The 21658-nt window shown below is 37.1% G+C and overlaps 3 protein-coding genes across 7 annotated transcripts in view; all 3 read left to right on the top strand.

The window, feature by feature from the left end:
- Positions 1-2346, top strand: part of zgc:123305 — an 18796-nt gene extending 16450 nt beyond the window's left edge. For all 3 annotated transcript variants that reach the window (XM_046854369.1, XM_046854390.1, XM_046854379.1), the window contains exons 17-20: positions 338-490; positions 571-685; positions 834-937; positions 1060-2346. In XM_046854369.1, the coding sequence (XP_046710325.1) occupies positions 338-490; positions 571-685; positions 834-937; positions 1060-1201 (514 nt within the window). In that variant the 3' untranslated portion in view covers positions 1202-2346. The remainder of the gene's footprint in view (positions 1-337; positions 491-570; positions 686-833; positions 938-1059) is intronic.
- An 896-nt stretch (positions 2347-3242) lies between these two features.
- trim107 (tripartite motif containing 107) lies at positions 3243-8084 on the top strand. Of its 3 annotated transcripts, XM_046850522.1 has the most exons (3): positions 3243-3360; positions 4542-4819; positions 4940-8084. In XM_046850522.1, exon 3 carries the CDS (start codon positions 4993-4995, stop codon positions 6022-6024), a length of 1032 nt encoding a protein of 343 aa, XP_046706478.1. In that variant the 5' UTR covers positions 3243-3360; positions 4542-4819; positions 4940-4992; the 3' UTR covers positions 6025-8084. The 3 variants fall into 3 exon arrangements, with proteins under 3 accessions (XP_046706478.1, XP_046706319.1, XP_046706399.1); XM_046850363.1 differs by having other exon boundaries at positions 4542-8081; XM_046850443.1 differs by having other exon boundaries at positions 3263-3360; positions 4547-8081.
- A 1789-nt stretch (positions 8085-9873) lies between these two features.
- tpra1 (transmembrane protein, adipocyte asscociated 1) lies at positions 9874-20901 on the top strand. Its single transcript, XM_046856253.1, has 11 exons — positions 9874-10079; positions 11018-11201; positions 13532-13664; positions 13823-13909; positions 14877-14949; positions 15036-15115; positions 15228-15338; positions 16429-16489; positions 16599-16701; positions 16788-16868; positions 18586-20901. Exons 2-11 carry the CDS (start codon positions 11032-11034, stop codon positions 18830-18832), a joined length of 1146 nt encoding a protein of 381 aa, XP_046712209.1. The 5' UTR covers positions 9874-10079; positions 11018-11031; the 3' UTR covers positions 18833-20901.
- Positions 20902-21658: the final 757 nt, after the last annotated feature.

The following is a 21658-nucleotide window of genomic DNA, read 5'->3' as shown; positions in this document are numbered from 1 at the left end:
GTTTGTTTTTACACGTGAGACCGCATGCTGCAATAAATATTTTATATTAATTATTTATAATCTGTAATTTATATAATTATATTTAACAATGAATATATTTCTATTTATTTCATCTCGCATATTTTAATGATTCAGAACGGTTTTATTTGTTTAAGTTTTTCGTTTTGGGGAAAGTCCAAAAATGGGTGTGATAGTCATATGTTGACATAGTTTTGGACATGTATTATGATTTGACCAAGTAGATCTTTCATGAAACAAAATTTATATTGGCTCACATTCTATTAATGCTGTTAATAGTAACCAAGTTTACTAGTATTGTTCTGTGTCTTTTCTCCAGGAACGGCTACAAGTTCCTGTACTGTTCAGCTCGTGCCATAGGCATGGCAGACATCACAAAGGGTTACCTGCAGTGGGTCAATGACAAAGGCATTGTACTGCCTAAAGGACCTGTACTTCTTGCTCCTAGCAGCTTATTCTCAGCTTTACATAGGTTGCACATTTAAATATATACTGCTCCCTTGTTTGTTTGGTGTACAAATGTTATACATTTTTGCAATCTTATTTTTACAGGGAGGTAATTGAGAAGAAGCCAGAGGTGTTTAAAATCACATGCCTGACTGACATTAGAGACCTTTTCAGTCCACAGAGACAACCTTTCTACGCTGCCTTTGGCAACAGGACCAATGTAAGCCTTGTGTCAACAGTGGAAATAAAACTATTACAGCACTATGGCTAGTTTTATGTTTCTGTAAGAGTAATAAGTGTGTGTATATGTGTGTATATGTGTGTGTGTGTGTGTGTGTGTGTGTGTGTGTGTGTGTGTGTGTGTGTAGGATGCATTTGCTTATAAGGAAGTTGGCGTACCTGAAACTCGGATCTTCACTGTGAACCCTAAAGGGGAGCTCATACAGGAGAACAGCAAAGGCCACAAATCCTCGTAAGAAAGACACATGCAGACTCTATGAATCGGTGGCAGTAAACAAAAACAAAATTTTTATAAAAATTCATGATGATGATTGTTAATATTATTAATAACTTGTAATATTGGGTGTGTCCTAGGTATTCTCACTTGAGTGAGCTGGTGGAACACGTCTTCCCTCTACTCTCTAAAGGCCGGCCTGCATCTTTTGATTACCCAGAATTCAGTCACTTTTCGTTCTGGAGAGAACCCTTAGAACCACTGGACCTCACTTCACTCTAGACTTCCTAGTTTATTTCCACATCTTTCTGGTTTTGCTAAATGCCCAGTTTCTCTTTACCTCTCATTACTATAACACTAAAGTGCTGACTATAATAAGCTGAATGCCAGACACTGTTCGGCTTATATGGTAAAACAGAGAAAGATGTGTTCAGGAAAGCCGAGGATAATCATTTGTTATCAAATAAATCCTCTGTTTACTTTATAAGATTTTTCTATTAATTTTACAGCATTTGAAATGTGGTGTTTTTTTTGTTTTTTTTTGTGAAATGCATTATGTTTATATTCTTTTAAGGACAGTTACTATATTCATCTAAATACAAAGTACTATCTCTCACCACTTTCCACTATACCTCTGAGCGCTAAATCTGGGCTGGGAGTCTTGTAAAGAGATGCACGATTCCTAAGCATGCGATAAGACCGTGTCAGACTGGAAATCTCGCTGGATTTGTAAGCTTGCATGAGGCAACTTAATTTCTGTGCTGCTTCAGCCTCATCTTACAGCCTGAAAATAATACAGATGATGTTGTTGAAATAGTTTTGAAAAAGAAAAATGGGTTTCTTTAATACTGCCAAAACTCTAATCATAAATATTTATGTATTTATTTATTTTTTTATTCGTGTCGACATAAACACTGGTTCGAAGGCGTATGAGTATGCTAAGATATTTTGTGAAATGCTTTCACAATCAAACACTTCTTATTAAATTCACGGGTTTTAACCAGAATTCGAATCTAACAGATCAGATTGCGGGCTATAATATGAAACGACGTGTCACTATAAACACTTATACACCATTTCAGCAGGATTTAATATGAATAATGAATGGATTATTTCATGAAGTGTTCTATACAGTACACTGCCATCTTTTCACATAGGCTACGTATTCAACAATCTTGTGTACGATAATTGAGAGAGATTTATTAGCATTTTCCTCAGATGCGGCACTCACATGGCTTGTTGATGGTTGTAGTGTGTAATATATCTATTTTTCCTTTCAGGTTTGAATCATTTGAAAAGTTGAGAATGTGAATAGACGCTGTGCTTTTGCTGAAAAAGTGTTATGTCATATTTCGTTTTTCAATTGGACAGACTGTTACTGCAAATACTGCTGAGAGAAGAATAATAAAGACAACAGTGATTTTTAACTCTTGTTTTCATGCTTTTGCTTTTATTCGATAGTAGGTAGAACGGTTGGGAAAGAGAGTGAGGTGCGTTTGGGTGTGGACTTTTGACCCTGATGGTTGGTGGGGGTTTTTTGTTTGTTTTTTGTTTTTTTACTACAACACCTAAGGTATTTTTTTAGTAGCACATATCACATTGTTATTAGTTATTTCTTTTGTCATTTCTTTTTGTTTATTGTATTTTATTCTTATTAATTATTGTATCACATTCACAGTTTGATTTCTTTGTTTATTAATGACTTTCTGATATTTGTACCACTCAGTATATTCACAGTAAGGCCTAATGTGTGCGAGTGTACGAAAGCACAAGTCTCGTTTATGGTCAGTAGTTCTGTTTCTAGGCTGATGAGTTTGGGTTCGGGCCAGTGCAGGGGCAATGCCTGGCCTGGATGATTTTTAAGAAGAAAAAAACAACAACATGAAAGAGCTCTGCCTTTATTAGATCATCAAAAGGAGAGAGTATCTACATATTAGAGATGATGGTGGCAGATGACGTACCTGTTGTTAAATAAAAAAATTGGGATGAGGTAACTATTGATAAATAAGAGAAAGAATGATCTATACTGTAAACAACAACAACAAAAAAAAAAGGCTGTGTTTGTGCTGTAAACTTTGGATACTGACTTTGTTTCTGTGGGAATGAAGCCTGAAGCTTTGACATCACAACCCTGGATTCTGTACTTCTGTACCTGGTCATGGTGGCAATATGATTATATATTACAAAAAAAAAACTTGTTCTGGTTTAGTTTACCCACAATTAGATCCTTGGTGTACTGGGGAATACACATATTTAATACACTTATAATAATTTGAACAGCATAAGAGTGATGATATCATTATCTACCCATAATGCGTGTGTGCACGTCACAGTTAAACAGGTGTGTACTTCTGCCAGCGTCCGCTTCAATATTGCAACACAACACGAGCCTCCTGGAAACCAACACGAGGAAGTTAAAGATAAAAAAATATTAACTACAGGTACATTTATTTATTTATTTTTTTAATAATTGCCATAGAATGTGTTTGCTGTCTCCAAAATAAATATCTCTGAATTCAGTGTTCTGCTACAGGATGTATATTTGTGCAAATAGCGGGACCGGAAAACGAAACTTCCTGACTATTAAGGGGAGTGAACGGTTCTGAAGTATTTATTAGATTTATGAGGTTATTTTATTCTATTCCGCCCCATTTTTTGGTTTAACGTTTTTATGTAACATAGCTAATGAAGTGTCCACGTGTAAAATGACTGCTAAGCTACTAAACCTCCGTGGCAAGAGTGACACGTGGCCCCGCCCACTCCCGTGTGCTGAATGTCGTGTTTCCATTTTTCAGCTGTAAACAAAAACAGGATCAACTCGAGTATTGTTTTAATATTTTTACACTGCTAGTGTAATAGAACTCAATGTTTTATTATTTAAAAACTTCTTCAGTTAGTTCTAAAAGTAACTTTAGAAGCCAGGCATAAAAGTCCTTTTTTGTTGTCCTGGATTTCAGACATGATCTATTTTGCATGTCTTGTCAAGTTTATTTCTATAGCAGCTTGACAGAATTGAACAGTTAAGGTGAACGACGGGGGGGGGCATCCCTCAAATGGCAAAATATAGACCTTTTTATGGTGTTTAGAACCAATCATTTGTCATACAATGAGCAAGAATTAGACAAATGCACACTTGAGACCTTCACCAACATTTGATTGTTTCACTGACAGGAAGTGTTTCTGGAGAAAGAAAAATAGACAGAGGGTTCTTCTATGCAAAGGTGAAATCATGGAAATTATTAAAATATTTGATGTCAAATTGACACACAAAGAAAAAAAAATTAACTTGTCTGAGTGTAAAAAAAAAATCCAAAACGGGAATGTTTTAAAAAGATTAGCGATTATTTACTTATCTGACACACCTGCTACAGTAAACCAAGAGCCTGGTAACAAGCTCATAAATGTATCCAGGATCAATAGAGCAGGAAAAAAGCAACAGTATTTGTTTCATTCTTGCTAATTTCTTGACTAATGTTTAATATTTTTGATGATCCGGGGTGTGTTTCTGCTGTTTGATGTTCCTAGCATGGGTGTTGGATCCAGCACATCCTTGGTGATGATCAAACAGTTTGTGATGATTAATGAAGTACTATTTTGCTTTTTTCCTCATGTATTTGTGCAGATCAGGAGTTGATGGAGAAGATGGCTTCGTTTTTCGGAGAATCTTGCAGAACAAGATCATAGCTGCTGAATTTGTCTCAATCTATTTTCTATGTAATGCCTCATTGTGGACATTAGTTTGTGTGTGTGTGGAGAAGAGCAGGAGCTTTGAAACTGGTTTTGCTGACAGTTGCTGCCCAAATTGGAGGGTGGAGCACCAGAAAACTTACTTTGCACTGAGGAGCCATAAATTGAAGCCACATAGGATTTAGAAAACAGATAAGGCTGCACCTCAAAGAGGTATGGAAGTAGAGATGATGGAACAGACAGATTATCCATCTTGTTCTAGCCAGGGAGAAGACGAATGTAAAGCATTGTGTAACCGTGATAAAAATGTTGCTGATCTTTCACACTGTATAGACATCCAGTTATCTGACGAGCTAAGCAAACAAAGGTCTCGGTTAAATCCTGTGATGATGGATATCCAAGCCAAGATTGAACTGGTGGATGATCTGCTGGCCAAAGTAAAGAAAAAGGAGGCCAAGGTCAAGACGTCGAACACTGAGTTAAAAGCAGATGTGCAAACAGTTCTGGAGGAGATGGTGGAGCTTCTGACAAGCTACAGCACAGCAGGGATGGAGCTTCTAGAGGCCCAGTTAAGGCCAAGAGAGGAGATTTTGGAGACCAGCATTCAAACCTTGTCAGATCTCCATACTCAGCTTAAGGAAACAGAGCTCCAGGTTAACACTTTGATGGAGGAGCAAGATAAGGATAGATTTTTCAAAGAGGTCTTGGAAGTTGAAAAACTCTCTTCCAGCCTGACTGTAGAACATCAGAAAATAGGAGCATCTGAGGACAATGAGGCAAACCTCAGCTTGACCCATATGTGTGAAGAAATGGAGCACCGCAATTATGACCTTCGTGTCAAACTAGGAGCAGCCCAGCGTCGTTTACGAAATATTCTCAACCCGTCCGAGGTGACTTTTGACTCTGAGACTTTGCATCCTTCCCTGGTGCTTTCTGAGGATCTTAAAACAGTGTCCTTCAGCGTGGTCAAACAGCCTTATCCAGCTGGACCACAGAGGTTCACCAACTACTTTCAGGCTCTGAGTTCCCAAAGCTTTTGCAAAGGAGAACACTGCTGGGTTCTGCAAGCCGAAGGTTGCCCATGGGTTCTGGGGCTGTGCTATGGGGGGATTCCACGCTCTGGTACTGAAAGTGGTCTAGAAAGCAGAAGTGGAGCATGGTGCCTAATGTGGTATGATAACCTTCTTAGGGCATATGAAGGAGGAAAAGAGACTCAGCTGAAGCGTACTCCGTTTCTCCAGAAGCTGGAGATCCGCCTTAGCTTCAACAAAAATTGTGTAACATTTTCTAGCATAAGCAACGTTACTGCAGCCAAAACTCATCTCCATACTTTTAATGTGAGCTTTACTGAGCCTGTGTATTTGGCTGTGAGAATGATGTCAGGTCAGCCAAAAGCTCGAATAACATTATGCGAGTAATGTTAAATTCACCTCATAGCACCAGCGTCTCTGGTTTACTCTGGAGCTCGAGTCTGTGAAACTTTGCACACTCTCCCTTGCTGCATGAGTTTCTTCTCACCTTCCAAAACATGTTGACAGAAGCCATGTAAAATAGCAACTCTACATTACACCTAGGTGTGAAATGTGTGTGTTCTTTAATTGTTTTCTGGAGTTGAGTAAGCAGTCAGCATTGAGGCAAATCATGCACTTCACACTGTATTATTACAATTCCTAAAACCAGCTCTTAGATAATTATAGAATCACTTGATAATCGTTTTTTGATGTGCCAGTATCTAATGAAAAGTCTAAGTCTGTTTCTTATTTACACGTCACTTTGGATCAGGAGAAACGGCAAAAAGAAAGATCAATGCATATGTATTTTCAAAACCCAACAGGGAAACAAAGAAGCTCACTGACGTCAAGACAGGAAAGAAACAGCCTCACAGCAACATTCGGCAAGACTTCAATGTGCCTTATCGAATTCAAATTCAATTATTTTTTGCCACATACACATTCATACAGAGTATGACATAATGAAATGCTAATTACGACTGTTCATTTTGTAAACATGAAAGAAATACAATATAGATAAAAAAAAATGAGTAAAGTAACAAAAATAAATAAAATAAGTATAAATGTATATTAAAATATAATCTGACTACAAGTATGAATAAAAAGATAAATAAATAAATATATATATATATATATGTGTGTGTGTGTGTGTATATGCATACATAAATGAACAGAAGGGATGAATGGACATGTATAACAGATATGTATGACAGAAGTACAGATTAAAGTGACTCAGTGTGATGTAATTGTCATTAAAGTGTCCATGTGCTTGCATAAAAAATGGTGAAAGTGACTCTGTGCTAGTCCAGTCCAGTTAGAGTTCGACTAGTGCAAGTAATGCAAATATTAGTGAATATTTGTAAATAATGTGAATAATAGTGCACAATAAAGGAAGTGAGACGGAGAGAGAAGTCCAGGTACTAGATCCTGGGTGTCTCCAGGTTTTAACTCTGAATGGCCTGTGGGAAGAAGCTCCTCCTCATTTTCTCTGTGTTTGCTTTTAAGGAGCGGAAGCGCTTCCCTGAACGCAACAAGGAAAATAGTCTATAGTTGGGATGGCTGAGGTCCTTCACAATCTTCCTGGCCCTGGTCCAGCACCAAGTGCTGTAGATGCAGGTCAGGGAGCTTGGTGCAGCAGCTACAGTACGTGATGCCAAACCAGGGCCAGGAAGGGTGTATCAATTTGGAAATATATATTTAATTGTAACAGGAAATGAATATGTGAATAAAGTGATCTTAATTTTTGATAGAGGGTGCCCTCTGGTGGCATGGAGGCTAGGTGAATGTCTCAGTTTGAGTTTTTTCACTCTGGAATCCAACAACTTGAATTATAGTAGGTCTTCATTTTTATCTGTGTATGTTTGAGTCATCAGACTGGTTATGCTGGGGGACACTAATGTACGAGTTGAAGAAAGAATTGTACCCATCCATTTATATCAACAACGTCTTTTCTGTCACATGCGATGCTGGCACTTTAGTCACCAAAGATCCAGCCTTCATAATCCAGCCTCTTTTCTAAGTAAAAAAAAAAAAAAAAAAGTTAATCCGTGACATTGTGCTGTGATGAAGACCGATTCAATATGTAGTTAAAATCCTGAAGTAGATTATTTTCCAATAATAACGTTTGCCAATATCATATAATCCATTACTTATACAGCAGAAGAAGTGCTGTCAGTGTTCAGTGGAGTTATTTTTTTATTATGTATCTTTTAGTGTAGTTTTAGGTAACTGCAATTGTCATATTGCATTTAGACTTCACAGCCCTCTTATTCTTATTTGATGTGTCTTTAACACATTTACCGCCACATTTGTTGTGATCTTGGCTGAATATAAAAATAGTTATAGGCTAGATTATAGCTTTGCATTGTGCACGTGTGCCAGACATCGCAGGATTTATGTTTGGTACCAATAGATATGAAGTGGTAATGTAAAAAAAAAAAAGTGTTTTCGGTTATTTGTTTTCATTCATCTTCAGTTAATTGTGGATTCAGGCTCTGGTGGAGTTGAGAGCATTAAGAGCATTGTTTCAATTCCATAATGTTGTTAATAGTTAATAAAGTAAATAATACACATTGTTTCTGTTTATTACACCTGCCTCTATATTTCACACACATCCTCTCAATCACTGTTGATAAGTTATAGTGTAACAAGCTGAAAAGTATCATGTGTTTGCTTCTTGTGGCCACTTCCTGTGCTCTTGCACTTGATTTCACAGAACCAAAATAGTTTGCTTTAAAGTGCTCATGAAATGGTTAGTGAGCTGCAAATGAATTCTTTATGTTAATGCATTTCTTTTGAATTAGGAAGTCAGGTATCACTATTATCTAGAGCATCAGACAAGCTCTGGGAGGAGGCATTTCTGCTAGTCCACAACAATAGTACATGGTTACGTCAAAATCAAGATTTTAACTGGGGAGTGAGTGCAGATATAAAAACATAGTCTTCACCAGTGTTGTGCTAGTTACTAAAAAATAGTAACTAGTTACAGTTACTCGTTACTTCATTCAAAAAGTAACTTAGTTACTTTGTTGATTACTTACACCAAAAAGTAATGCGTTACTGTTAAAAGTAACTTTTTAGTTACTTTTTTAAATAACGTTCTTTAATGTTCCCAATATTGCCCTTTTATGTGTTATGGTCTACAAACACAAAACTGACTTAAACAGTAATTTTTAAACACTATTTTATTAAAGTCACACCAGCACAAACTGAATATATCAAGGATTTCTGAAATAAATAACAAAACAAGCTGAATAATATATTCACAATCAAAAACTAAAGTGGCTTCTGCATCATAAAAGCTGTTGTGTTGAGCTCTTAAAAATGTTTCTTTCACAGCTGAAGTATGAAAACTATCAACAATGTAAAACAGAACACTAGGTTAGCTTCTAGCTTCTAGCTCCTCAGGCATGGAGGTCCTGGAGGAGCTTCAACAGATTGGAGTTGCTGCTATCGCAGTAGATACGAGCTTCGAACCAGAAATACACAGCTTACATTTGCCTTAAAAGTTTTTGTCTTTATACTTAACTAAAGTGAAATAATGAGCATATTTTCACTTTGAGAAACTCGTCTTGCTCTCGCCTCCACTCGCCATTACTGCTGCACAGACCTGAATAAACGGAGACACGCCCACAGTGCGTCTTCTTTGTGTTTACAGTGGGTAATCCACCAATCCTACAATGCGTCGCTGCTGTAAACAGGTTAGACTGTAGTCTACACTTCAGCAGAAATTAATTCATTTAAAAAAGTAACGGGTAACGCACCATACGGTAACGGTAACGAAGTTACTTTATTTTTAAAAGTAACGTGTTACAGTATTAGTTACTGTAAAAAGTAACGCGTTACCGGTAACATTGGTCTTCACTATGCAAAGGGTTGGATTTTTGGCAAAACAAGAACATGTACAACCTCTACAAGGCTCTTAACAGGGTTTTAAGGAGCATCTAATTGGATGCACATTGGACAAGTACAGGATTTATTTTCATATAATAATACAATAATGATACAAATATTATTTATTTTAACTCATGTTCTGTGTACATAAACATTACATATGACATAAATACAATAAATATCCATTACATTTCACTGCAATGTTTAAGTTTGAATTAGTGAAGCAGGTGTAGAGATTCAGACGTGTAAAGGGGAATTCTGAGAGGAATTTTTTTTTTTTTTTTTGGAGGGAGGTCTGTTTAGTTGATTATTTGCAGATCTGGCAACCCAGCTGTCAGCGCTTCCCTGTGCTGTGTTGGCTAATACACACACTCACACACACACACACACACACTCACTCACTCACTCTTACATACAGAGCTTGGACCTGTTTAATGTTAGTACGTTGCTGTTTGTATCTTCTATAAACATCAACGCGAACCGAAAAAAGGCTGCTATGTGGCTTGCTTGCAGTTCACCTGATTCTCAGCATTACATTTTTCCCTGATCTGAAATCCTTTCAAGCGAAGGTAAGTCCAGTTCCTCTCAGAGTAACGGCTAACTATTAGCATAGCTCACTGCGTTACTAGCTTATCTGCCTTAGGTTGTAGTTAGAAACTGGCTAGGATTGAGTTAGCATAGCTGAATATACTGCTGGTAGGAAATACACACTGACATGAGTAGCTTTATCTATCTATCTATCTATCTATCTATCTATCTATCTATCTATCTATCTATCAAAAGACAATATGGCAAGCACTATGTTAGCTCGAAGTTTAGCAGCTGTTCTAGTGGCTAATGTTTCTAGAGTCTTATTGTTATTGTTTGTAAACCGAAAATTCGAGCATTTCTTTCTCTAGATAACGTTGGCGCTTAAGGAAGTGTTTGTTGTTTAGGTGAGACTTGAGCACAAGCTGATGGCAGCACTATTACTCGGTGTTATGTAAAGCACATCACGGGTTTGGGGCAGAGACAAAAACTTGACTCATTGTGTTTTTTTAAACTGTTGCAGAGTCCAAATAATCATTAGCATTCAGCCACTTGAGTTTTGTTCCGTCACCGAAGGTCGTCCGTAAACCAACTCGATAGTTTTATCTCTAAAGCGTGAACTATGAGCTCAAGAAACTTCACTCCGAGATCAACTGCAACTCTATTAGTCATACTATCCACTAGTGTTCATTTTCTGCTTTCCAAAACAGTGTGTTATTAACTTATATTTGAATTATAGGTCTATATGAAAGTTATATGGTCTTTTGTGAGAGTTGAGTTGTTTTTTTTAATTCAGGGAAAAGTACCTAAATATCGTGAGATGTCACCAAGAGACGTCATAAACTCATTTACATATTCAGTGAATCGCTGTGGCTGTTTGCATATCAAATCTGTCACGTGGAGAAGAGATATTTCTCAAGAAGACTTATCTGAATGGAATGGGGAAATTGATGAAGTGTGTTATGACTGTGTGTTTCAGCGGGTGAATGCAGAATGCTGGACGGAGTGCCAGTGACGGAGAGCTGGTTTGTGCAGCGTGGTAATAGCACGCTGCCCCCAGCCATAGAGAACACCTCAGTTCTGCCCACATGGCCATCTCAATCCAATATCAGCCAACCACACAACTGCCTGCGGGTGCTTTATGAGGACATTGGCACCTCCAGGTATGTTTTCCTTACACCGCTAGAATCTCTCTCTCTCTCTCTCTCTCTCTCTCTCTCTCTCTCTCTCTCTCTCTCCATATATATATATATATATATATATATATATATATATATATATATATATATATATATATATATATAATACAGTGGAACCCGGGTATGTCGATGTCCTAGGGGGTCGCCAAAAAGCATCGAGATAACCGATGATCGAGATAAACGAAAATCAAAATGGCGGCAATATATTAACGCGCTTGAAATTTCTTTATGTACATGATGTGCGTTAATAAATGAGAATGTGCATGCACGTGTTTTTGAAGGTTTTTTTTTACACAACAGCGTTGCTGCGATTTGTTTGATGAAGGCATGCTATAAAAATACATACAGTACATGTTTATTAACTGTCAGGAATCCACCTGCCACGCCCCCTTCGGCCCCCTTCGTCGCGGCAGGTGCTTTCTCGGCTGCTTTCTCTGAAGCTCCGCTTCAATCGCGCACATATGGTGCTCGTTTAGCATCATCACCAGCTCCTATTTAAACTTCCACACTCTCACTGTCCGTTATTGTTGGTATATGTTGGTTCACGGCGGTCGTTGTTATCGCTCATGTGTATCCCGGTACGTGCCTTCAAACCGGAACTCTCTCAATGGCTGCTCTTTTCTTCCCAAAGCACACCGCGGATTCCCCCGATCCTGCCGGTGTTCATTCTATGCTTTTGCTGCTCATCCCACGTTCTGCGCCGCCAAGCGCGGCTTTTGCCGCCCGTTCATCGCATAACATTTAACAACAAAAGGCATATGTGCACTAACTAACAGCAGAGATTCACCAGTATACAATACAACACCTGTAGCAGCTGTAAGCCTTGATTTTTCCGCCACTTCCGCGAGTTCTTCTGCGGCTGCACCGAGATAACCGACGTTAAATGGCAAATTTTTCCCCCCTTGTGCTGGAGATATCAGGGTTCGTCAAAATAAAAGAATCGACATAACCGATAAAAAATCCTAAGACAAAGCGAGAATTTGGCGGTTCCACTTCAAAAACGTCGACTTAAAAGGGTTGTCGAGTTAACCGAGGTCGAGATAAGCGGGTTCCACTGTGTGTGTGTATATATATATATATATATATATATATATATATATATATATATATATATATATATATATATATATATATATATATATATATATTTTTGCGCTCAAACGATTCCTAGATTAACTCAAATAATTCTAATACAAAAAAAGCATTATGGCAAATTATGTTTTGTTTAGTCTTTTTAACTACATATGGAGCACGGTGTTTCCCCACAGACCATTATTACTGACGCACCACCCGCTAAACCCTGGACCGCTCTGGGTTCTTGTTTCTAAACGAGAAGGGCAATTAGCGACACAGAAAGCATGTGTTTTTGTGCGCCGCCTTTTGTGCTTCCACAGTGCGTGTAGGGCTCAGAGTTTACTTAAATTATTATTATTATTTTATTTTAAATTTTTTTAACATAAATCCCAACCTTTTTCATGGAAAGTGGCATACACACGTTTTCAGCCTTGTGTTGTAATTATCGATAGCTGCAGCCCTTATATATATATATGTGTGTGTTTGTGTGTGTGTGTGTGTGTGTGTGTGTGTGTACGTGATTACGTGATCTTAATCCAGTAATTCTAAAGAGATAATTATTGCAGTCTGAATTGAATGTCACTTCACAAAGTATTGTAAAGCATATTTAATTACTTAAAGTAAATGCTGTTTAAAGGTATGTAATGAAATAGCTAACAGTATAGTTAGCTTATTGTTGGTCTTGCTCCAAGCAAAGTGCTGTATTTTATTTGTTTGCGATGTACTATATGAGGCTTCACTTCCCCTTTCTTTAGTGTCTCTTACTGGAAAGTCCATTGTTTTTGTTGAAGTTCCCATTGCAATAAATGATACGACTTTCAGTTTTGGTTACTGGAGCCAAGAATTTGGTGATAAAATACTGAGTTAAGCTTAAGTTTAAACTTCTTTCAGTGACACGTTAGACAATCTCTCTTTTTCTTTAAGAGAGCGATGTAGCAGCACCTTAGTTTTTCAGGTCAAGCTCTTTTCCATTTATTTATAAGAGCTAAAGTTTCTTTATTCTTTTTTTAAGAAGCATTTTTTCCCCTTTTCCATTGTACTTGCATTAGAAACACCGAATACAACAAAATGTTAGCACCTGAAATGCTAAGCAAGTCATAGCTATTTTTTTAAAACCATAATTAAGCACATTCAGAATGCAGTCTTCATTTAGTCTGGATTGTTTGTTGGTTTATCCAGACTGAATTTACATAAAGGTTTATGTCACATTGTTACATTAGGGTACGCTTTTGGGACCTCCTGCTGCTGGTGCCAAATGTAGCCTTCCTCATATTCCTGATATGGAAGCTTCCATCAGCCCGCGCAAAGATCCGCCTCACCTCCAGCCCCATCTTTATCACATTTTACATCCTGGTGAGATAATCTATTAACCTCCCACACTATTCTTTGGACACCTTAATATTCGGGGGGGGGTGTAATCTAAACCCTGATATGTTCATACGGTCAGTATAACAGCCTGAGTATTTTATTTTCACTCTTTATTAATTGACTGTCTTCTGCTCCGGGTGTAGGTGTTTGTAGTGGCAGTTGTCGGAATCACTCGAGCGATCGTCTCCATGACCGTGAGCGCATCGAGTGCAGCTATCATCGTCGATAAGGTAAAAAAAAAAAACATACCTGTGGATAAAAGCTGTAAGGATTTCGCTTTTGTTTTCCAACACAAACACCAAAACTATAAGAAAGCTGCTGTCATGAGAAACGCATGGAGTAAATAAGAAATCTAACGCTGACATGTAATGCTGTAAAATAACACTTTACCCTGTATAGCGTGACCTGTAATTTACTGTCACTATTCAGTCATTATTTCCATTCCCATAGAGGTCACACTGTAACGAATAGACTATGACCGAAGCTAGAAATAGTGCAGACTGCTGATTTGTCAAACGCTTGTCGTCCCATCAGGCGACCATTATTTTGTATAACACTCGCTTGAGTCACTTTTCTACTAAACACTGTGGTACAGTAATCTTCTGAAACTTTCCCCAGTCTGGGCATTCTCCACTGCCCTCTCTCATCAACAAGACCTTTTTTAGTCCGCACAGTGTTAATCAAAATCACTGACAATCGAACATTACCTGAAGCTGTTGGTGTTGGTTTTTTATTTTATTTTATTATTTTGTATTCATGTTCAGGCCGTAACTCCTGTCCATTTTCCTATAACATGACCCCTCTGCTCATAACATTACTGAAAAACCCTAATCTGATAAGCGATATGTAGCAACACACACAAAGAACAGGTGCTGTCAGTCTAATCATATTGTTCTGCTGAAGGGGGAAAACCAGCGAGCTGTTGCTAGCCCAAAGCCATCTTTAGATTCATGTAATACTAATTAAAGCACATCGTTTTTTTCTTTCTTACTTTCTTTCCTTTTTTTTTTTTTTTACTTCTTTCATTTCTCTTCACATAGCTACTGAGGTAGAGTCTAAAATCTTTCACAGCTGGGAGAACTGAGAGAGCAGAGAAGGTGGAGAGCCAGATAGCTGAGTCATTGTGTTTATTTTTTTATTGGGGTGTATATTAATAATAATAAAAAAAAACTGATAAGAGCTTTGTACTGCTTTCAGGTGCTGTGGGAGAGCACACGCTTCTTCCTGTTGACCATCGAGCTCAGCGTTGTCATATTAGGACTGGCTTTTGGTAGGCTCCAGTAATCTGAGGAGATTTTTGTTGAATAATAGTTGCGATATACTCACGATATTGTACTTCATGCTTTACTGCTGCAGGTCATTTGGAGAGCAAGTCGAGCATCAAACGGGTGTTGGCCATAACGGCAGTGTTAGCACTGGCTTACTCAATTACTCAGGTATAATCAATCATATCCAGTTATTAACATCTATTCATCAGTTTCTAACATATTCATCAGTTTCTAACATATATACTTGTATAAATGTATGATTTTTGGGGGAATATTACAGGGTACACTGGAGATTCTGTACCCGGATCAGCATCTCTCTGCTGATGATTTCAATATCTATGGTCATGGAGGACGACATTTCTGGTTGGCCAGCTCCTGTTTCTTCTTCCTGGTAATGGATTCCAGCTTGTGTTAATTGAGAGAATGCGTGAGATTGTGTTGTTATAACTGGAGCAATCTGAGACTGGCTTTGAAAAAAGAACTTCTACCACAGCAGTGTGAACGTTTGATTGTCCTTTCAAAGCATGGCTCAGAGAGTATTGATCATTTCAAAACAAATCTGTTTTTTATTAATGTGCTCGTTCTAATATGTTTTAGATACTGTATGTTTCTATACATACATGTTGCACATGGGCTGTTTGGAGGATACTCTACATTAATATATTTAAAGCGCTGTCTAATTCTGGGAAGATGTTCTACTCAATTTTGGAGTGTGTTTGTAGAGATTTGCACTCATTTGGGACACATATGTGTTAGTAAAGTCAGGTACTGGTGTGAGGTGAGGAGGCCTGGGGTGCAATCTGCATGAAAATTCATTCCAATGGTGGTAAATAGAGTTGAGGTCAGAGCTCTATAGCATAGAACCTGTAAAAAGCATATCTTCATGGAGCTGTCTTTGTGCCACTTTGTGATAAACGTTTGGGAAAGAACCACATATGGCTGGGAAAGCCAGGTGTCGCTATACCTTTGTCCATATAGTGTATTAGTGTGGAGTTGTTTATTTAGCATTTTCGGGAGTCTTAATTGTCAACGGGTTGTAACAGTCATTAGTAAAGTTTTAAATGACTTTTCAGATACAGGAAGTCTTTGAGGACAGAGGGCGTTGTGGTTTCTCAGTAATGTGACAAGCTGGATTATTTATTATTAAATTTAAGAGAGAGAGAGTGAGAGAGAGAAAAAGAGAAGTGCGTAACATTAATAATAACAGGAACTAACGTGTTCTGCAGATGTTTTTCCGCATTTAAAAGAACTATAATGAGTGAATCTTATAACATCCATCTATTAAAAAAAGTAGATCCTGACAAACTGCTGTGGTATAAGAGAACCAGATCTGTTCAGGATGTGGTGGTATTGGGGGAAAAATTATAACTTAATGGTGGTCGTGTAACACAAGGGGTCTACAGAGTGCTGTTTTGATTTGGATTCAGAATGACTTGATCATCACCTAAAAATACCGTATTTGTATATATTTTTTTCTACAGGTTTATTCACTGATTGTTGTTCTGCCCAAAACCTCGATCAGAGAAAGAATATCATTACCATGTGAGTGTAGTTTTCATGCATTGTTTGATCTTAATCTGTAATATTAGCTGATTGGTACTCTAATATGAACATGATAATGTATTAATCTGTTTCTCATCTGTTTTTGAAGCTAAGAGAAGTTTTTACGTGTATGCTGCCATTCTGTCAGTGCTGAATATGGTGCAGGGTCTGGGTAGTGCTCTCCTCTGTGCTGATATTATAGAAGGCCTTTGGTATGTCCCATTTTATTAACAGAGAACACATTGGTCCAGGATTGGCAAATTTGTACGATTCTCACTATGCATGTATTTGTTCACAGCTGTGTTGATGTCACCACATTCCTCTATTTCTCCGTGTTTGCTCCTCTCATCTACGTAACATTCCTCAAAGGATTCTTTGGGTATGTAAAGTGTCACAATTTTTTATATACGATATGGCATTAAGGGATAGATTTTTAATCTTAGAATTAATAGTTGAATTGAAATAAATTCAAATAATGACTTTTCAACCAACACTTTTTTTTTTTTTTTTTTTTTTTATTTTACGCACAAAACTCTTGTCAGCCAGGAATCTAAACAATAACAGATATATTGAATCATTTGCACTACGTTCACTTTAACTTTAATTAATGTGAATTTTCTATCTGCATGAACAGCATAAAGCCCCGTTTTCAGCAAAAGGACCATTTAGAATTTCTCAATTCTGTGCAAATGAGGTATAATGCAATAGATACAACTTCACATTTTATATAAAACTAGGACGAAGTAGCAAAAACTGTTGATGCGTCAGGAGTATGTATCTAAATATATATCCTAAATACCTTCATGTGTATATTTATTTATATTTCTTATTTTAATTTTACTTTATTTTCTTTACTTTAATCTTTTACTGTGAGCAACTGGAACCAAACAATTTCCCAGTGGGATCAATAAAGGATTTTGATGATGATCCTAAAAACTTTTTCCTGGCTTAGTTTGCCGATTATTTTATTAATAACTTATTGATTGCTATTTAAATATTTAAAAGTATTGTATCAGATTTAAATATCATGATGTTTTTTAAAACTATCTCCAGGGGTGTTGTTAGGGGTGTAACCGTAAAACCCAAATTTTACGGTTCGGTACGTACCTCAGTTTTTAAGTCACAGTTTTGGTTCGATTAATGTTTAGGGGGAAGAAACGCAAAACATAAAATTGCTTGTAATTTTTTTATTAACACAGTTTAATTTAATTAATTAATAATATTTGTGATCAACATTTAAATACTTAATTTTTTTAATATATAGTATATTTAAAGTGCCTGATTGGCTGAATAATATATAAAATAATATTTATTAAAATTTGTATAAAAATTGAATGTTAAATTAATGCAATACATTTTTATTTTATTTATTATATTGAGTAATCAATTAAATTGGCACAATTGTATATGTAAGTCTGTGTTTTATATTTAAATATTAATATTTTCTAAAGATATGATCTATTTCACTGTTCTACTTATTTCAGCAGACTTTAACCTTCCATCCTTCATTCATTCTCTCCCTCGATATGCAGAATGGTCAGGACTATGCTAAAGAGAGTATTTTATTTCACTGCAAGTTGTATCCTGCCTATAACTATGTTTGTGACAACAAAAAAATCTTGAATCTTGAATCCATAGCGCTAGCATGAGCCGCTAGCCACTGCCTGGTTAGCTGAAAGTGCTATTGATTCTTTAGCATTTTCATGCATATGAAAACACAAATCTTACTTCCGGCATGGAGTTAGTAGTCTCAGTTACACTACACTAACTGTAGTTTCTTTTTCTTTTAAAAATTAAAATTCTCAAAGTGCGAGGCGGAGACTAAACCTTTATACGTTCCTGAGGAAACTTGGATTTCACTTGTACCAAACCGAAAGCTCTGTCCCGAAAAACTTTGGCACACATGTGTACTGTTACACCCCTAATATAAAAAAAAATTATTATATATATATATATATATATATATATATATATATATATATATATATATATATATATATATATATATATATATACACACACACACACACACAAAAATATACTCCTGCATATTTTTTCTCTCTCCCATTTTCCTTCTCAATGTCTGCCCTAAATAGCTCGGAGCCAAAGATCTTGTTCTCCTACAAGTCTCAGATAGATGAGCCGGACGAGCCTGATGTGCACCTGCCTCACACATCCTCCGCTGGTCTGGGCAGCAGGAAGGACCTGGAACACAGTTCCTACTCAAGCACACAGATAGACACTTCAGGTGCTTATCTGGATGATGTGGTGTCTGGCCCCTATGGAACCGGACACAGTATCAACAGCATTGACAGTGAACGATGGAGGGTCATCAATGCCTAGAGGAGGGAACAGGAGTGACTGGAAAACTAAAAAACTCTGGCCTGTTTTATTATTTGACCAATTAATGACTGACCCTCACCTGACGAACTGCATTCCCTTTAACGCAATGAATAGGCTTTGGATTTGAGCTCAGCCTGCATGACAAATCAGTATACGTTTGTCTGTGCTCAGTTGAGTTTTTTTTTTTTTTTAAGTGCTTTTTAAATACTTCTGTACACTTTCAGTTGTAGCACCAGTGTGTTATGCAGGCATGTGGCTTTTGCAGTACCTAGAGTATTACTGAAAGAATAGTCCCACGCACAAAAGGCTTGGCTGTTATTAAGCTCTGACACAATTCACTGAATGACGAGCTGCAGAACGGGTATTGTGAAATACTGATTTTTTTTAAAGAATCGAAATAGATAAGTTCAGATATATTGTGCTGACCTGTGCTTGGATCCAATGCTTCTGTCATTTGTATTTTTACTTATTTTAGTGATTATGCTAGTTATATATATATTTTTTTACCCTGTTCCATTATCAATCTATCTGAAGAAAACTAATCAAGCAGCATACAAGCAGCATTTTTTTGCTCCATCACACTATTTCTATACACATTGCTGAGCTTTATTGACCAAAACTAGTATATTTAATTATTTGGAACCTTTTGTGTTTAACAGTGAAATCACTGGAACATGACAGAGGCTTCTAACATACACAACATGCATATGTTATATCTAAATGTGGATGGATTATTTAAAGGTGATGGCAGTCCCAGATCTCTAATGCAACCGAATGAAAGCTGGCCAGAGTTTGTAGATTTTTCCGTTTGCGTTTTGTTTTTTGTTTTTTTTGGAGCTGTGAATTTCTTTCGTTGGAGCACTGCACACTACTGCATTAATAAAAGCAGGTGATAAGACTTTAGTATAACAGTACACTTAAAGCACTCGTGTTAACACGAAACGATTTTAAAACAAAAATACCAGTTTTAAAACCAGTTTATCTATAGATCTCTCTAGAAGGCCAGCACACAGTAATACTACATAGCATATAACATTTAGTGAACTGTAATATTTCCACAAAATTGCTGTGATCCAGTATTCATACAAAGGTTATTTTTCCATTTTCTGTACAAAGTTGCAAAAGCTGTTGTATATTTTCCTGCCTGTAGCCTGTTTACTGTGGCAGTGCACGTTGCACCTCATGGCATCCTACATCCGAACGCTGGTTTTGTAAGATAGTGACTGCGGTTAGTCATTAAACCTTGTTCCTGTGTCCTAACCCTTCTACAATCTGAACATTCATTTCCAGGTCTGTTTTGAACAAAACCTGATGGAAACATTTAAAGAAAGGTGCAGTGCACAATCTTCTGTGTGCTTCGGTGCATTTCACCTTTGGTTACAACCTGTACAAAAATGCAGCAGAAACTTGTTTTTTCAGAAGCAACTGTTCGTTTCTCGTCATGCTTGATTTGGTTTTACTGTAGATAGGGTTTTATATTGAATCTATAAATCTTATGCAGTGTCCAGTTGTTGCAGGGAAGGTGATATTAAATGGGAGGCTAATATCTAATGTTTGTCTATAGCTTGAAAATGAAACTGTTAAGGGCTGAGCACTACATTATAGTTCGAGGTCTCATAAAAGTCATAAGGATGACCCTCTGAATACCAAACGTTGTTTTTGCCCTGGTTCGATCATTTACTTTTTGAGTGTTGTCCTTTCCAGATGCACGCCCCATTCTTGTGTATATTCTTGTCATTATTCAATCAACCAATCATGTAGCAGCAGGTTTAAGTCTCTTAAAGGCATCAGATCTTATTGTATTTTCATGAAGAACCATCTGTTGATTTGATGAAATAATTCTGTGAAAACAACAGCAACAATGAAACCCCCAGTGAGTGACAGTTCTTCAGGCAAAAATGTTTTGATGAGGTCAGAGTTGTATGGCCGGGCTGGTTCAGGCTTACAGAAACACTATGGTAACACAAATAGCATCTCTTTACAACTCTGGTGAACTGAAAATGATGTCAATGTTTTAACACCCTATGTGCAGCTGGCCAATTGAAAGAAAATAAATAAGTAAAAATAAATACATATTTTGGGCTTTATTTTTACATGGCCTCCACCTAAATGTAGCCTCCGTTTCTTGTTTATAACTGATTGGAGAGGAACCAATTGTGTTTTTTTTCTTCTTGTAGACCATCTGCCCAAAGATTTGGCGTAATATTCTATGTTTTAAACTCAGCCAGTTCTTGGCTTTGGTTTGGTTTCAGAGGGAGACAAAAGAAAAGTGTAAGAGTTTTCTGGATTTTCGTATTCTTTTCCCACGCCACCAACTTATAATTGATACAGAGTAAAAAGCGGTGCAATCCTCCCAGACGTGCTCACGTAGTCTGCCAAAAACCAACATGACGGATTTGGATAGGACTGAAATCCCAGAAACATTTACAGGTAATAATTAGGTTTGCTTTTTTCCCTGTAGTGCAACCATGTGCCATCTCTTCCTTGGGTAGGTTTTGAAAGAAATAGTGATTCATAAGACCAGGCCACCTTCTTCCTCTGCTCCATGATTTGGTTCTTATGCTCACCTACACACTGCGTTTACATGCTTTTGAAGCTGGGATGCACTTTCTGTTCTGATACCTCTGTGTCATAACCAGCATGGACTCTTTTAACTAGTAACAGTAACTCTTCTGTGCAATGAAATAAAATGGGATAGCCTTTGCCCCCAACACATATTAGTATAAGCCTTGGCTGCCCATAACCCTGACTGGTTCATTGCCAGCTTTGCCTCTGACCACTCTTTGGTAGGTATTTTTAAACTACAAAAATTTAAATTGAACAAAT

Source organism: Silurus meridionalis, chromosome 1 (assembly GCF_014805685.1).
Source record: "Silurus meridionalis isolate SWU-2019-XX chromosome 1, ASM1480568v1, whole genome shotgun sequence".
In the NCBI taxonomy this organism is placed as follows: domain Eukaryota; kingdom Metazoa; phylum Chordata; class Actinopteri; order Siluriformes; family Siluridae; genus Silurus; species Silurus meridionalis.
Note: the sequence above shows the minus strand (reverse complement) of the source record. Positions and strands in the feature narration are given on the sequence as shown.